This window comes from Mobula birostris, chromosome X (assembly GCF_030028105.1).
Source record: "Mobula birostris isolate sMobBir1 chromosome X, sMobBir1.hap1, whole genome shotgun sequence".
Taxonomy (NCBI): Eukaryota; Metazoa; Chordata; class Chondrichthyes; order Myliobatiformes; family Myliobatidae; genus Mobula; species Mobula birostris.
This window is the reverse complement of record NC_092402.1, coordinates 41,926,720-41,941,710: the sequence shown is the minus strand read 5'-3', so window position 1 is coordinate 41,941,710 and position 14,991 is coordinate 41,926,720. Positions and strand designations below refer to the sequence as shown.

Genomic DNA, 14,991 nt, shown 5'->3' with positions numbered 1-14,991 from the left:
GAAATGTTGGAACTGGGATAGATGAATAACAAGTGTCTTTTCAATTCAAAAAAGTTGCACTGAGAGAGAACATTGAGCAGAGAGCAAGAAGTTTCAGAGGACAAAGATGCTCTTAGTGCAATCTAAGAAAGCAATGCCTTCTTAATGAGCAACAATCAGTCTTGAGGAGACAGAAAAAAAAGGGAGGTGAGTAGGAAGTGAGAAAAGAAAGAGGAACCCTACTGGACATAGGCATTGTAGAACACTGCAGCTGCTGGAAATATTCTGCAGGCCAGGCCGTGTCCTTGACTGGAGAACAACTTTATTGATTTGCACGTGAATATCCTCACATTAGACCTGGCCAGTATATGAGACAAACTGGAACTGCTGAATTCAATGTAGGGTCCTGAGGGCCACAACCTACCCTTTCCTAATTTCAATGTGCAATCCCTTTGATAAAATGTCATCCATGAAATGACAGGACAGCTGAGGTGTAGTTCCCTTGAGCTGTCTGCATGTCAGTATGACAAACTGGAGTCCTCATATTGTTTTATTTCTAAAGCCATCACAATAAACACCATTTGCCAATGTTACAAACAATAGTCAACTCTGACAATTCAGGTTTCCAGCACAATCTCTAAATGATGCTTAGGATGTAAGTTAGAACAATAAGAAGTGAAGAAAATATTGAATTACTGGAGAAGTTGAAAAACTTTTTTTCTTATATATTTTGTCTGGGTTGTTTCCAACCTGGTGGCATGAAAATCAACTTCTGGTCATTTCTCCCCCTTCCCCTTCTCTCTTTTTCCAATCCCCATTCTGGCTCCCCTCTTACTCCTTCTCTTCTCCTCACCTATCATCATTCAGCTTGTACTCTTTCCCCACCCTCGCCTTCTTATTTTGGCTTCATTCCCCTTTTTCAAGTCCTCTTGAAGGGTCTCGGCCCGAAACGTCGACTCGCTATTCCTTTCCGTAAGTTCCTTGTGAACTGTTGAGTTCCTCCAGCATCTTGTGTGTATTATTCTCTATTTTTTTCTTATTTTGAAGGCCAGTAAATGAGAAATTTCTTGTTTAACAGTGCCGTACGCAGAGGAAATGTTCAGGAAGGGAAATGTTCAGGATGGATGATTATTGATGAGGAGCACATCACACTTACTTTTGACCTGTGTGGGTTTACAGACCCTTTAAAAACACAACAACAAAATAAATAGGATTAGGAGAACCCACTTGGCCCTTTAAGCCTGCTCGCCCTCAATTATGAATATGGATGATCTTTTACTTCAACGCCATTTTCCTCCATTATCCCGTATGTTGATTCCCTTAATATTTATTGTGCTGTTTGTCTACAAACACAATGACTGAGCCTTCCCTGCCTCCAGGATAAACAACTCCAAGGACTCTAAGTGAAGTAGTTTCTCCCCATCCCAGTCATAAATGATTTATAACTTGTTCTGAGACTGTCATGCCTGGCCATAGGCTTTTCAACCAGGAGAACGTTTTCCCTACATCCAGCTTGCTAAGCCTTATACGGATTTTGTAAGTTTCAATGAAATATTCTCTTGTTTATTCTAAACTAGAGAATGCAGACTGATCCCACTCGATCTCCTCATTTATCAACACTTTCTGAATCCAGTCTCATGACCTTCTGCATTCTTCCTATCACACGTATGTTATTTTTGTTTAAGGTGACCTATATTCCAAATGTGGTCCCATCAAGGCCTGACATGGCTATATTAAGGTACCTTTCCCCTTTATTCAGATCCTCTCAGAATAAAGGCCAACTTTCAATTTGCCCTCCTATCACTTGCTATACTTCATGTTGGCTTTCAGGACCTGTATACACCCATGTTCTTGTGATCATCAACATTACCCACAAACCTCTCACCATTTGATAAATAATCTGCATTCCACCACATTCTTGCCCACTCAGTTAACTGGTCTTGAAGTCTCCACAAAGTATCTTAATGTTCTCTTTCCTGCTCAACATACCACCTAATCCAATGAGTGTATAAAATCATGAGGGGTGTAGATACGGTGAATACTCAGGGCTGAGGAATCAAAAACTAGAGGACATAGATTTACGGTGAAAGGGGAGAGATTTAATTAGAACTTGAGAGAAAGAGGATGTGACATATATGGAACAAGCTGCCAGAGGAAGTGGTTGAGGTAGATACAATAACAACTTTTAGAACAGAGTTGGACAGATACTTGGATAGGAAAGGTTTAGATGGATATGGGCTGAACTCAGGCAAATGGGATTAAGTTAGATGGGCATCTTGGTCAGCATGGACCAGTTAGGCTGTCAGGCCAGCTTCCCCTAAGTAAGCAGTACTTCCTCACAGTAAGACTCTATGACTGTATGAACAAACTTGAGAATATGACTTTTGATGGATCATTTAATTTTTTTTCTGACACCTTTGTATCTGCATGATCGAATTTCTTATGATACTGTTCCCCTCTCAAGGCACGTAGAAACTTAGTGAACCCTAATGAAACAATCGATTCTGATTAACTAAATATCTCAGTAACCACTCAGCTTTCAACCTTTGTCAGAATACCACAACACCTCAGTTGCTTAAATGCGCTAAGCATTATGTAGTCACATTTTGGAATCCTCTTTATTTATTTATAGTCTCCATTGATTTATAAAAATAACTGAGCCTCTGGGGACTTCTTGATGAACTCAGAGTTACCCAATGTTGGGGCCTACTTGTATGCTTGAAAGTGTTAACGTTCTGGGAAAGTTTCCAGATGGTTAAGACCACTGAGGCGGACAAAGGTCCGCTACTGCTGGAAGAGAGAGCGCCTGGGTGGACTTCTAGCCAGATTAAAGAGTTGAGGGCTGAGAGTGGAAAATGAACCAGTGTTCAGCCCCACAGTCCATGCTAGCCAAGATCCCCCCACCTGTGCCCTTCCCATCTGCCTGCGTTTGATCGATCTCCCTCTCTCCTCACTACTACCATCAGGCAAGAGGTGCAGGAGTCTTGGGTCCCATGCCACCAGGTTTAGGAACAGGTGTTGCCTGACAACCATCGGGATCCCGCCCGGCGTGGATGGCTTTACTTGCCCCAGTGCTGAAGTGACTACACACCTGTACACTCACTCTCAGGGACTCGGCCTTTGTTATGTATGGATTATATTGCATTTCCTTATTTTACTGCAAGAAAATTATTCTCAAGGTTGTATATGGCATACATACTTCGATAATAAATTTACCTTGAACTTAGATTAATCTGCTGATATCGACGACACTCAGCCTGAATTGGTATAAGATCCAGCTCAAGAGAAGAAAAAGCCAGTGTGCTGAATATTTTCAAACAATTTGCAGGATGTCACTCTTTAATAGGCTTGGATTCTTCCAGCAGCATGCGGAACTAGCATTCCAAAATATAACATGTTAAAAATACCAAGCACACAATTGGCAGCTGATTGTTTTTTTTATAAAGGGAATGAAAATAACTCAAAGGAAGTGACTCATGAGGTGATCTCCTCTGGGTCAAATGTGCATTGAGCATCTGTTCTGGTTTGGACATGGAGAGCAGATGCATCTCTGCTAAAGGACTGAAAAAGCTGAAAGGCCCTACGATATCTGAATAACGTTGCCCTTACTGCCTTTGTGTGTATCTCTCTTATCCTTATTTTCCTTCCAATATCCACTTCCATTCCTTTCACTAAGATATTCCCTCATGCATGAGATTGTTCCATTAACACCTCACTTATGCTGTATCGTTCATATCTGAGACCATCACCAATGTGCAAATACCACACACACCACACAACATGCGAAGTGCTGGGCAAACTCAGCGGGTCAGGCAGCATCCGCTGAAGAACTGGACAGTTGAAGTTTTGGGTAAACACACTTTATTTGGACTGAGAGCGCAGTCCAAGTTAATGGATACCAGGAAATATGTTTAATATGTTATACCCTTAACTAAGGGGTTAATTGAGGGTTTCACCTAATCTCCAGTGGTGTACTTTGTTTTAATTCATTAACACAACAGCAATTTGTATCTCACACATAGTCATCTCCACCAAGTTTAGAATCATTTGTCATTTAATAGAACTAAACAGAGAATATTCAGCAGTTCAGACAGCATCTGGGGCATTAACAATGGCCTGAAGCATTAATAATTTTTCAATACTACATGGCCTGCTGAGCAATTTTCTGGTTTTATTTCAGATTTTTATCATTGGCAGATATTGCTTTCATTTATCATTTTATTTTTGTACACAAATTATCTCAAATATTTATTTATATAATACTCTTAATTTCATAATACTCTACAAAACTCTGGTTAGACCACACTGGGACTTTGGGAGTATTATGTTGAATTCTAGTCAGCTCATTATAGGAAGAACGTGGAAGCCTGGGAGAGGATGCAGAGGAGATTTGCCTGGATTAGAGAGCATGCTTTATGTGCAAGTGGTGAGTGAGCGAGGGATTTTCCCTTTGGAGCGAAGGAGCGTGAGAGGTGACTCAATAGAGGTGTACAAAATGATAAGAGGTATAGAGAAAATGGACAGCCAGCACTTTTTGCAGTTAAATATTATGGAAATATTACATAAAATGGCCATAATATTTGTTTATCTCACAAATTGGCATCAATTAATTCTGCAATCTTAAGGCAATTATAAAGAACTTTAATGAAGGGAGCAAGAAAGGAGTCTTGATTTTTCATGGGGTCTCCCATTAATGCATTATTTATAAATAACTGCTATGAATAATGGTTATGCACTTCCACTTCCTCAAAATATTTTTTTCCCTGTAACTATTTTCAATCTCTCTGAAATGTGAGAACAATTTCTAATTGTATGTTCAACCCACTGAGTTTGTTTTTATTAGGATTAAGTGTGATTGCAAGAAACTCTTCTGGTGAAGTCATATTTTTCCATGTGGGTGGCATCATTTTTTGCTTCTATACAACATTTCAGCTGGTTAATCTACCGTTGATTACATCAGCCCCAAACAAGCTCTGTCTGTGGAAGGTGGTAAAATGTTCCCTGACATATCAAATCTGTTAAGCCTTTAGGTGAATCCTCGTCCACTATTCCAACTGCTGGTCTAAACAATTCCAAGAGAACCTTGAAGGACAAACAACACTAAGACTGTGCCAAATGTGCCTTTCTGCTTCTGGTAATGATCCAAGGTGATCACTGCTACTGTATATGGTTACCCAAATACAGATTAGATGTTTAATAGATTTGAATAATGTCTAGCAATTGTGATAGTGGAAGCTGAATACCATAGGACCATAAGATATATGAGCAGAATGAGGCTACTTGGTCCATTGGTTCTGTTCTGCCATTTCATCATGGCTGATTCATTTCCCTCTCAGTCCCAATCTCTTGCCTTCTCCCCATATCTCTTCATGCTCTGACCAATCAAGAATCTATCAACCTCTGCCTTAAATACACTCAGTGACTTGGCCTCCATAGCCTCCTGTGGCAATGAAATCCATAATTCACCACTCTCTGGCTAAAGAAGTTCACCTCATCTCCGTTCTAAATGGGCATCCCTCGATTCTGAGGCTGTGTCCTCCAGTCATAGACTTCACCAACATAGGAAACATCCTCTCCAAATCCACTCTATCGAAGCCTTTCAACCTTCGCTAGGTTTCAATGTCATCCCTACTCATTTTTCTGAATTCCAATGAGTACAAGCCCAGAGCCATCAAACACTCCTCATATGATAGGTCTTTCAATCCTGCAATCATTTTTGTGGACCTCCTTTGAACCTTCTCCAATGTCAGCCCATACTTTCTCAGATAAGGGGCCCAAAACTGCTCACAATACTCCAAGTGAGGCCTCACCAGTGCCTTCTAAAGCCTCAACATTACATCTTTGATTTTATATTCTAGTCCTCTCGAAATGAGGGCTAGCATTGTATTTGCCTCCCTCACCACTGACTCAACCTGCAAATGAACCTTTAGGGAATTCTGCATGAGGACTCCCAAGTCCTTTTGCGCATCGGATTTTTGAATTTTCAACTCAGTGAAAAATTCTCAAAAGATAAAAAAAAACTTAAGAAGAAACGGTTCCACTTCCTTGAACTCTGTGACATCCATGTCCTTTTCATTTCTATTGCACCTCTGTACATTGTAATGACTTTTGATTACTGATCTTTATCTTTAAATGCCATACAACTATACATAACACATTGTAAGTTAAAATAAAATATGCTAAAATAGTTTAACTAAAGGTATTTCAAGAAAATTTAATAGAAATATGATTTGTTTTGACAATGTTTTCATAGAAAACACAAATTTAATTCCTTTATTAATTCCAATAGTGTATTTTTAAAAAATGCTTGCTGATAATTTGGTGGAGTTATTGTACATTCTGGTTTCAGTGTGTTTAATTTGGGTTCATTCGCTAAGCAGTACAACCAACATGAGGCATTGAATGTACGAGGGTCAAGACGTTGACTTGGTCCACATTGCTACAAGGATAGCACAGTGAACAAAAGCATTCTCATTTTGCAATATTCTTCTGCTCAGGCAAAACTAACTTCCTACAGCACTCCAGGAGGCCTAAAACAACAGAGGAATAATTAGAAATGCTGAAGATTCTTTGCATTTCCTATTAATTAAATCAATGTGTTGCCTTTGAAAGGAATTTATATTTCACTGACACAGGAGTTGTTCCTCCAACTAAAGCGGTTCGGTATAAGTATCCAACCAAAGTTGAGATGGGTCCAGACCAGCAAATCTTTTCATACTGTGCCCTGAGTCAGCATCATTTATCCTCACAATTTTCTATGCTGCTCTCCTTTATTAATGTGTCACTAGTTTTATTTATGCATAAGTCCTATTGAATCTTAAAAGTAAGATAACTCTTAAGATTCATTTAAGACCATAGGAAATGGGGAAGGGAGAAGGCCATTCAGCTCCTTGAAGCTGTTTTATCATCAAGAGAATAATGGCTGATCCAACATTCCTTATCTAGTTTTCTTCCCTTCTCTGCTGATTTCTTACTGATTAGAAACATATTGCTTTTCAGCATTAAATACACATAAGGACTGTGTCTCCAAAGCTCTCCGTGGCAGGAAAGTCAAAAGACTCACAATTCTTCCTCATCTCAGTCTTAAATCGACACCTTCTTTTTCAGAGTACATGCCCTCTTACTTCAGACTACTCCGGGAAAGGCATTGGCTGTTTATCAGACTGTGTAGTTTTTCACTGATTATTTTGTATTTCTTTGTTCTATTATGCACGCCTGCAAGAAAATGAATCTCAGTGTCGTATATGGTCACATATACGTACTTTGATAATGAATTTTCTTTTAACTTTTGAGTCTTATCTGTTCCAAAAGGATGACCGCTCATTCATCCAAGCACCACCAAACAACCTGTTTAACCATCCCTCAGATGTCAAACCCTGTACTCAAGATCATTCTAGTGAACCTTCTCCAAACCAACTCTAATGAAATAATAACTTTCAATAAACAGGGCCTCAGGATTGTTTGCTGCCCTCTTCATTCTGTCCCACTAGTGCTTCGTACAGTTGCAGTTAGGCTCCTACTTACATACTTCAACGCCTATGAAATAAGGGGCAACATTTCGCTAGCATTTCCTATTACCTGCTGCAGTTGTACACTAGCTTTTTGTATTTCATTCCTCACGGACTCCAAATCCATTGGTGCTCCAGCTTTCTGCAGTTTGTCCTCCATATCAGTAACATTGTCTTTAGTATCTCCTTCCAAAATGAACAACTTCATATTTTCCCCATTATACCCTATTTGACAGTCACATAACCTACCAATATCTTGTCATAAGCTGCTAGTACCCATCTTGCAATTCACATTAATATCCATTTTTGCAATTTGGTCGCAGTATGTTTGCTTCCTCCCTCCAAGTGGCAATATAATTCAGTGGCCACTTTATGAGGTAAGCCTGTACACCTGCTCGTTAATGCAAATATCTAATCAGCCAATCATGTGGCAGTAACTCAGTGCAGAAAAACATGCAGACATGGTCAAGAGGTTCAGTTGTTGTTCAGACCAAACATCAGAGTGGGGGAGAAATGTGATCAAAGTGACTGTGACCGTGGAATGATCGTTATTGCCAGACAGGATGCTTTGAATATCTCAGAAACTGCTGATCTCCTGGGATTTCAACACAAAACACTCTAAAGTTTACAAGGAATAGTGCAAAAAACAAAAAAACATCCAGTGAGTGGTAGTTCTGTGGGTAGAAACACCTTGTTAATGAGGGAGGTCTTTACAGAATGGCTGGATGGTTTCAAGCTGACAAGAAGGCAACATTAACACAAAAAACACGCATTACAACAGTTGTACCTCCTGTAACTACTAAAATGGCCACTGAGTGTATATTGTAATCTGTCGAAACCCAGCACTAATACCTATGGTCCTCCACTGGTCACAAGTTGCCAACTTGAAACCTGTTATCCCTATCGTTACTTTCTGCCTAGCAATCTCTATCCATGCCAGGTTTTACCTCTAACACCATGGGCTCCTACCTTGTGACTTAACAACTTATGAGTTGCCTCATCAGGCACCTCCTGCAAGTACAACGGTACCTGCTGGTTGCCTTCTATCCACTCTAATCAAGACTTCCTCAAAAGACTCTAATACATTTGTCAGACACAACTTGTCTCTCATTAATCCAGGTTGACTCTGCGTGATTAATCATTATTTTTTAAAATGTGCTGCTGTTACTTCCTTCATGCAACATTTTTGTGACAATAACAGTTAATTGCCCAGGGTTATCTACTTTTTGCCTCCCTTCCCTTTTGCATATCACATTGGCAGATTTCCAACCCTCTGGCATTTCTCCAGAATCTCAGGATATTTGGAATATTACAACTATTTTAGTAACCATTTCTTTTATAATCCTAAGATGCAAGCCATTTGGGCCGGGGACTTATCAGCTTTTAAACTCTTTAGTTTGCCTAAAACTATTTCTCTAGTGATGCTGATAATACTTAATTCCCCCAGTATTAATGGGGCATTTGTTGTATCTTCTATTGTTAAGACTGATGCTGTTTACTTGGTCCCATAACTATTTCTGCAATCTCATTCCCTCATGCCCTACTTGACTCTTTTTTAAAGATTAGCTTTATTTGTCCTATGTACATTGACACATAACGGTGAAGTGCGTCTGAAACACAGTGAAATGTGCACTCTCACTTGAGCTCTCTCTTTCTTTTTATAAAGAAATGTTTATTGGCTGATTCTATCTTCCTCACTAGATTACACTCTCAGTTTGTTTTCTCTCTCGTCAGCATCTATGCTTTTTTGTCCGGCTTCGCTGGATTCCTAATTTATCTCAGTCTCTGTGTCCACTGCTAACTTTTACCATTTGTATGTTCTTCCTCTTTCAACTTAAGCCCTTAAGACTGAGTCATTTGGGTATATTTAAAGCAGAGGTTGATAAGTTCTTCATTAGTAAGGGGGGGTCAAAGGTTATGGGGGTAAGGCAGAAGAATGGGGTGAGACTGTTAAAAAATAAGCCATGATGGAATGGTGGAGTAGGCTCAATGGGCTGAATGGGATAACTCTGCTCCGATATCTTATGGTCCTTAACTTGCTGGGTAGGCCAAAGCTGGTTCATCCCTGCCTCAAAATCTTTCCTTCCTTTCAGGTGTATTTTTCAGAGGGTCCTGAATTACCTCCTTATGTCTTTCGTTCCTTGCCTTCTGTCTGTTCCTTTAAACTATCTAACCAGTTCAATTCAGCCATTGCAATTTCCTGTTATTTCAGTTAAACACATTCGATTTCAATGTAAATGCCTCACTCTCAGTGAATATGAAACAAAGTACTTTTGCTCCAAGAATTTGATGGTTGGGTGCATTTCATATATTCCTGAAAAATATCCCATGAAGCCAGATCTGAGTGCACATGTAATTATATCAAATGATCTTGAAATCTACAAATGTTTCAGTTTCCTTTTCACAACATTGAAGTTTCCAGTCAGGTCACATGTGTGAATAGAATTTCAATGTTTACTCATGGGACTCACTGGCCAATTATTCTGGCTTTATGTGATAATAACTTTTAATTACATTTTGCAATCTGAAAGCAAAGTTTTCTGCAACCCGATTAATGGGTTAGGTTATGAGTTCAAATATAATTAATGCTGAATAGTTTAGTTACTATGGAAACTGCACCCTAATCCAAGAAGTACTGCAGCCAATTTAGCTTTTATTTTGGTGTGTACATAGTTTGAGTCTTTAGTCAACCACAGTTGAGCCCCGAGTTAGCTAAAGGTTGGTGAAATGAAAAGAAGAGCTTGACTTGTTAGTCACAGCCACATGCCATCAGGTAGAAGGTACAAAAGCCTTGGGCCCTGCACCACAGCTTCAGGAACAATTATTACCCTACAATTATCAGGTGCCTGAACACGTGTGGATACATTTATTCATTTCTTTTCTGATCAGCATCCCTGAGGCCTGACGCAGCTATTCTGTCAGAAACCTTGAAGCAGGTGGTCATGGTAGAACTGACAGATCCTTGGGAAGACCAGATTGAGGAGGTGTTTGAGCGTAAGAAATCCAAATACCAGGAGCTGGTAGAGTAGTGCCAGAGACAGGGGTGGAGGGCACGATGTGAGCCTATAGAGGAGGGGTTTAGAGGTTTTGCTGGCTGCTTGCTCTGCAGTACCTACTCTCTCCTTGGTATTACGGGGGCTGCACAGAAAAGAGCCATCAGGACTGTCACAAAGGCTGCTGAGCAAGCCTCCAGATGGCCATAGATAAAGAGGTCTGACCCATGGACCAGTGATGCTGGGACACAACCCTGGCTGGGTTGTCTGGCTAAGAGTGTCTGATGTTGAAAGACCTGAAACACCCACTGACCCCAGGTTACATCACTGATGTGTTCCAGCACACCCCAGGATGTACCTCAGCATCATGAACTGATTCTATGACCCACAGACTCACTTTCAATGACTCTTTACAAATCATGTTCTCAGTATTATTTTTATTTGCACAGTTTGTCTTCTTTTGCACACTGGTTGTTTGTCAGTCTGTCTGTTCATGTATACTGTAGCTTTTCATAAAATTCTATTGTACTTTTTTTATTTTCCTGTAAAAGCCTGGAAGAAAATGAATCTCAAGGTAGTATATGGTAACATATACTCTAGGTACTTTGATAATTAAACTTGCTTCGAACTTTGAACAGACCTTCACCTTGCTACCAGAAGTGGACATTGGTTATTTCTCTCCAGGAGATCTGTCAGCAGCTTTACTAATTCAGTGTGAGATTTAAGCAGTGGACCTATGCCCCTTAAGACTAAAAGAATGTTGTTCATACACATTTCAGACCAAAACAAATAGAAGAAAGATTGCATGAGTGTACTCACTGTATCATAGGCTGCTAGAACCTTCCTGAGAAGGTCTGGAATTGGACCCTGTGCCTCCATGGAAGGATACTGTTCGCTGAGGTTCAGTGTCACCAACATCGTGTTATCACTGTTCAGTAACCATGACGACAGAGTTAGAATGCATTGCTTCATGTTCGCCGCAGGAGTCAGACCACACAACTCTTTAAAAGAGACCATGGCATTCTGTATAAAATACAAACCCATCCATAAAATATACTGTAACACCAGTTATAGGCATCTGAACTCATGCAACAAAATGGTTGAATTGTTTGCATCAGGATTTTTATAATTGATTAATAATGGAACAGAACAAAAAGTCATTTTCAAGAGGATGTGAAATCTTATTCTAGGGGTTGATCTTAACAAATACCCCAGAATTTCTACCTACTACAAACCTGCAGGAATTTACACTCATAAAAGTTAACCATGTCATCATTATGAACTCCAACATTTATTTAGTATGCATAATATTGTAGTGAAGTATTGAATGTGAATTCAGCTGAACAATACAACTTCTATTGCTGCTCCATCACATTCAGTACCCTGAGGAGACATTGGCATGGTTCAGTGCTGCGTGTCTCATGTTTATGAGGCGGGATGGTGGCATTGTCGGCAGTGGGCAGCACCAAGTATTGTCCAACCCACTGAGTACATCTTAGCCTTTCACATCACCCTCCCAGCCTCTTTTCTATCACAAGATGATCACCCACTACAGTAAAACTCCAGTAATGCAGCACACCCAGGGCTTCAGTGATGATGGTCTGGTAGGTTTTCCAAACTATTAGATTTTAATCTGGGTAAAGAATTTCCAGTTTCTGTTGACTAAATATTATCCAATGGCAAGGAACTGCTGACTAACAATTACTTTGCAGAATTCTTGGCAGATATTTTTAGTTCCCTCTTTCAGAATCAGCCCACCTGTGGTTCACTGGGACATGTACTCCCTCAACCTGTGGCCAACTGAGCAGATTTAATTTCTCATTACATGAGTGACTTGAGCTGAAATACAGTACAAGTTCCTGTTCTGTATAGCTCTATGATGCATCTCATGAATGAGTTACTAAACTCAGGTTTCCAAGAAGATTACCAGGTACAGTAAAAAATATAGTATACTACCTCCTAAAGATTCATAATTAACATCTCAACACTTGCTTGGTTCATTTTTTGTATATATGTTGCACAGTTAATTCAGATTTGTTGTTGATTTCAATAGTGGGAGAGTCTAGAACCGAAGAACACAGCCTCAGTAAACAATGATGCCCCTTTAGAACAGAGATTGTAGAGTCATTGGGCATATTTAAAGCAGAGGTTGAAAGAGCCTTGATTTTTTTTTTCATTGACATACAGCAAGGAGTAAGTCCTTCCGGCCCATCGAGCTGTGCTATCCAACGATTCCTCAGTTTAATCATGAGACAATTTACACTGACCAATTAACCTACCAACCAGTACATCTTTGCACTGTGGAGGAAACCCACGTGGTCACGCCTTACAGACAGCAGCACGAATTGAACCCCGATCATTGGTAATGCAATCCGTTGTGCTAACTACTATGCTACCATGCCATCCCATGCAAGGGCATCAGAGGTTACAGGGAGAATGCGGTTGAGAGGGAAAATCAATCAGCCATGATTGAATGGCAGACCAGACTCAATAGGCCGAATGGCTTAATTCTGCTCGTATGGTCTTATTCCAGTGAACCAGGTAATTTGAAGGCAATGTGGCAACCAGGTCTGAGGAGTGTTGGTGGGAATGCGGGAACCAGGCACAAATGAGTGGAAAAGGAATGTGGGAATCAGAGCCTTGGTCTGTTAGAGTGGGTGCAGGAAGCAGGGTCCCGGTAGGTGGAGTAGGAGGGTGGGAAAAATTGTCAGTTGATACTTAACCATTGGGAGTTTGGAACTGATTTGCGATCTCCATCTTGATGTTGGGTTTAGACCAGAAATATCGACAATTTAGACCATAAGACATAGGAGCAGAATTAGGCCATCTGGCCCATCGAGTCTGCTCCACCATTCAATCATGGCTGATCCTTTTTTTCCTCTCCTCCTCAACCCCAGTTCCCGGCCTTCTCCCCACAACCTTTGATATCATGTCCAATCAAGAACCTATTAATCTCAGCCTTAAATACACCCAACGACCTGGCCTCCATAGTTGCATGTGGCAACAAATTCCACAAATTCACCACCCACTGGCTAAAGAAATTTCTTGCATCTCTGTTTTGAAAGGGCGCCCCTCTATCCTGAGGCTGTGCCCTCTTGTCCTAGACTCTCCCACCATGGGAAACATCCTTTCCACATCTCCTTTGTCTAGGCCTTTCAACATTCGAAAGATTTCAATGAGATCCCCCCTCATCCTTCTAAATTCCAGCAAGTACAGACCCAGAGCCATCAAACATTCCTCGTATGATAACCCTTTCTTGCCCCCCCCCCCCCCCCACAGATACTGCTTCACCTGCTGTGTTCCTTCAGTGGATTGTTGGTTGCACTAGATTCCAGTATCTGCAGTCTCTGGTGTTTGGGATTTCAGAGTCATCAGAAGGCAGTATAATGGACTATTACTGCACTTGATAACCGCCTTATAATGAGCAGGCTGAGGCCAGAGAGGCTTTGAAGAGTTGCAATGAGAAAATAAATCTGCTCAGTTAGCCAATAGCTGAGGAAGTAAGACATGTCCCAGTGAGCCACGGGTGGGGCTGACTTTAGAAGGGAGAAGGGAGAAAATCAGCCAGGAATCCTGCAAGTAATTATTATCCAAGAGTTCCCTGCTGCTGAATAATATCTAGTGACAGAAACAAGAAACCCTGTATCCAAGTTACAACTATCCCCCTCAGACAAACAGCTTGGCAAGTTCATATAGCTATTTTTTATTCATTTAGAAGAACAGCGAATGAACAGGCCCTTCTGGCCCAGGAAATCCGCACCATCGATGAGAGGCATTGATCGTGTGGATAGTCAGAGGCTTTTTCCCAGGGCTGAAATGGCTTGTACAAGAGGGCACAGGTTTAAGGTGCTTGGAAGTGGGTACAGAGGAGATGTCAGGGGTAAGTTTTTTATGCAGAGAGTGGTGAGTGTGTGGAATGGGCTGCCAGTGACGGTGGTGGAGGTGGAAATGATAGGGTCTTTTAAGAGACTCCTGGATAAGTACATGGAGCTTAGAAAAATAGAGGGCCATGGGTAACCCTAGGTAATTTCTAAAGGTAAGGACATGGTCAGTACAGCTTTGTGGGCCGAAGGGCCTGTATTGTGTTGTAGGTTTTCTATGTTTCTATCCAACTACACTCATGACCAATTAACCTACTAACCCATACACCTTTTGAATGTGGGAGGAAACCGTAGCACTCGGAGGAAACCCGTATGGTCACGGGGAGAACGTACAAACTCCTTACAGATAGTGGTCGCTGGTGCTATAATAGCATTATGCTAAACACTGTGCTGCATGCTGCCCCTCCGGCCACATCAATGAGAAATCAAGGGAAGGCTCCTCTCGCATCCCTTTCAGGACATCTCCAAAGCACTTAACAAGTTATTGAAGTTGGCAAGAGAGGAAATGCAGTTTTATGATTTTTTATGCACAGAAAGCTCCCTAAAACAGAAATATGTTGATAATGGATAGTGTGAGGGAATAAATATTGACCAGGATCTTGTGCTTGCTCTCCATTACAATATGTAGCC

At 40.8% G+C, this 14,991-nt stretch overlaps 1 protein-coding gene across 8 annotated transcripts in view; it reads right to left on the bottom strand.

The window, feature by feature from the left end:
• The window catches only part of LOC140191566 (inactive phospholipase C-like protein 2), a 230,203-nt gene that overhangs the window by 52,211 nt on the left and 163,001 nt on the right, over positions 1-14,991 (bottom strand). For 7 of the 8 annotated variants that reach the window (XM_072249065.1, XM_072249067.1, XM_072249069.1 and 4 more), the window contains exon 3: positions 11,300-11,503. In XM_072249065.1, the coding sequence (XP_072105166.1) occupies positions 11,300-11,503 (204 nt within the window). Of the gene's footprint in view, positions 1-3,304; positions 3,354-11,299; positions 11,504-14,991 lie in introns of those variants that run through there. The other variant, XM_072249073.1, reaches the window with a different exon arrangement.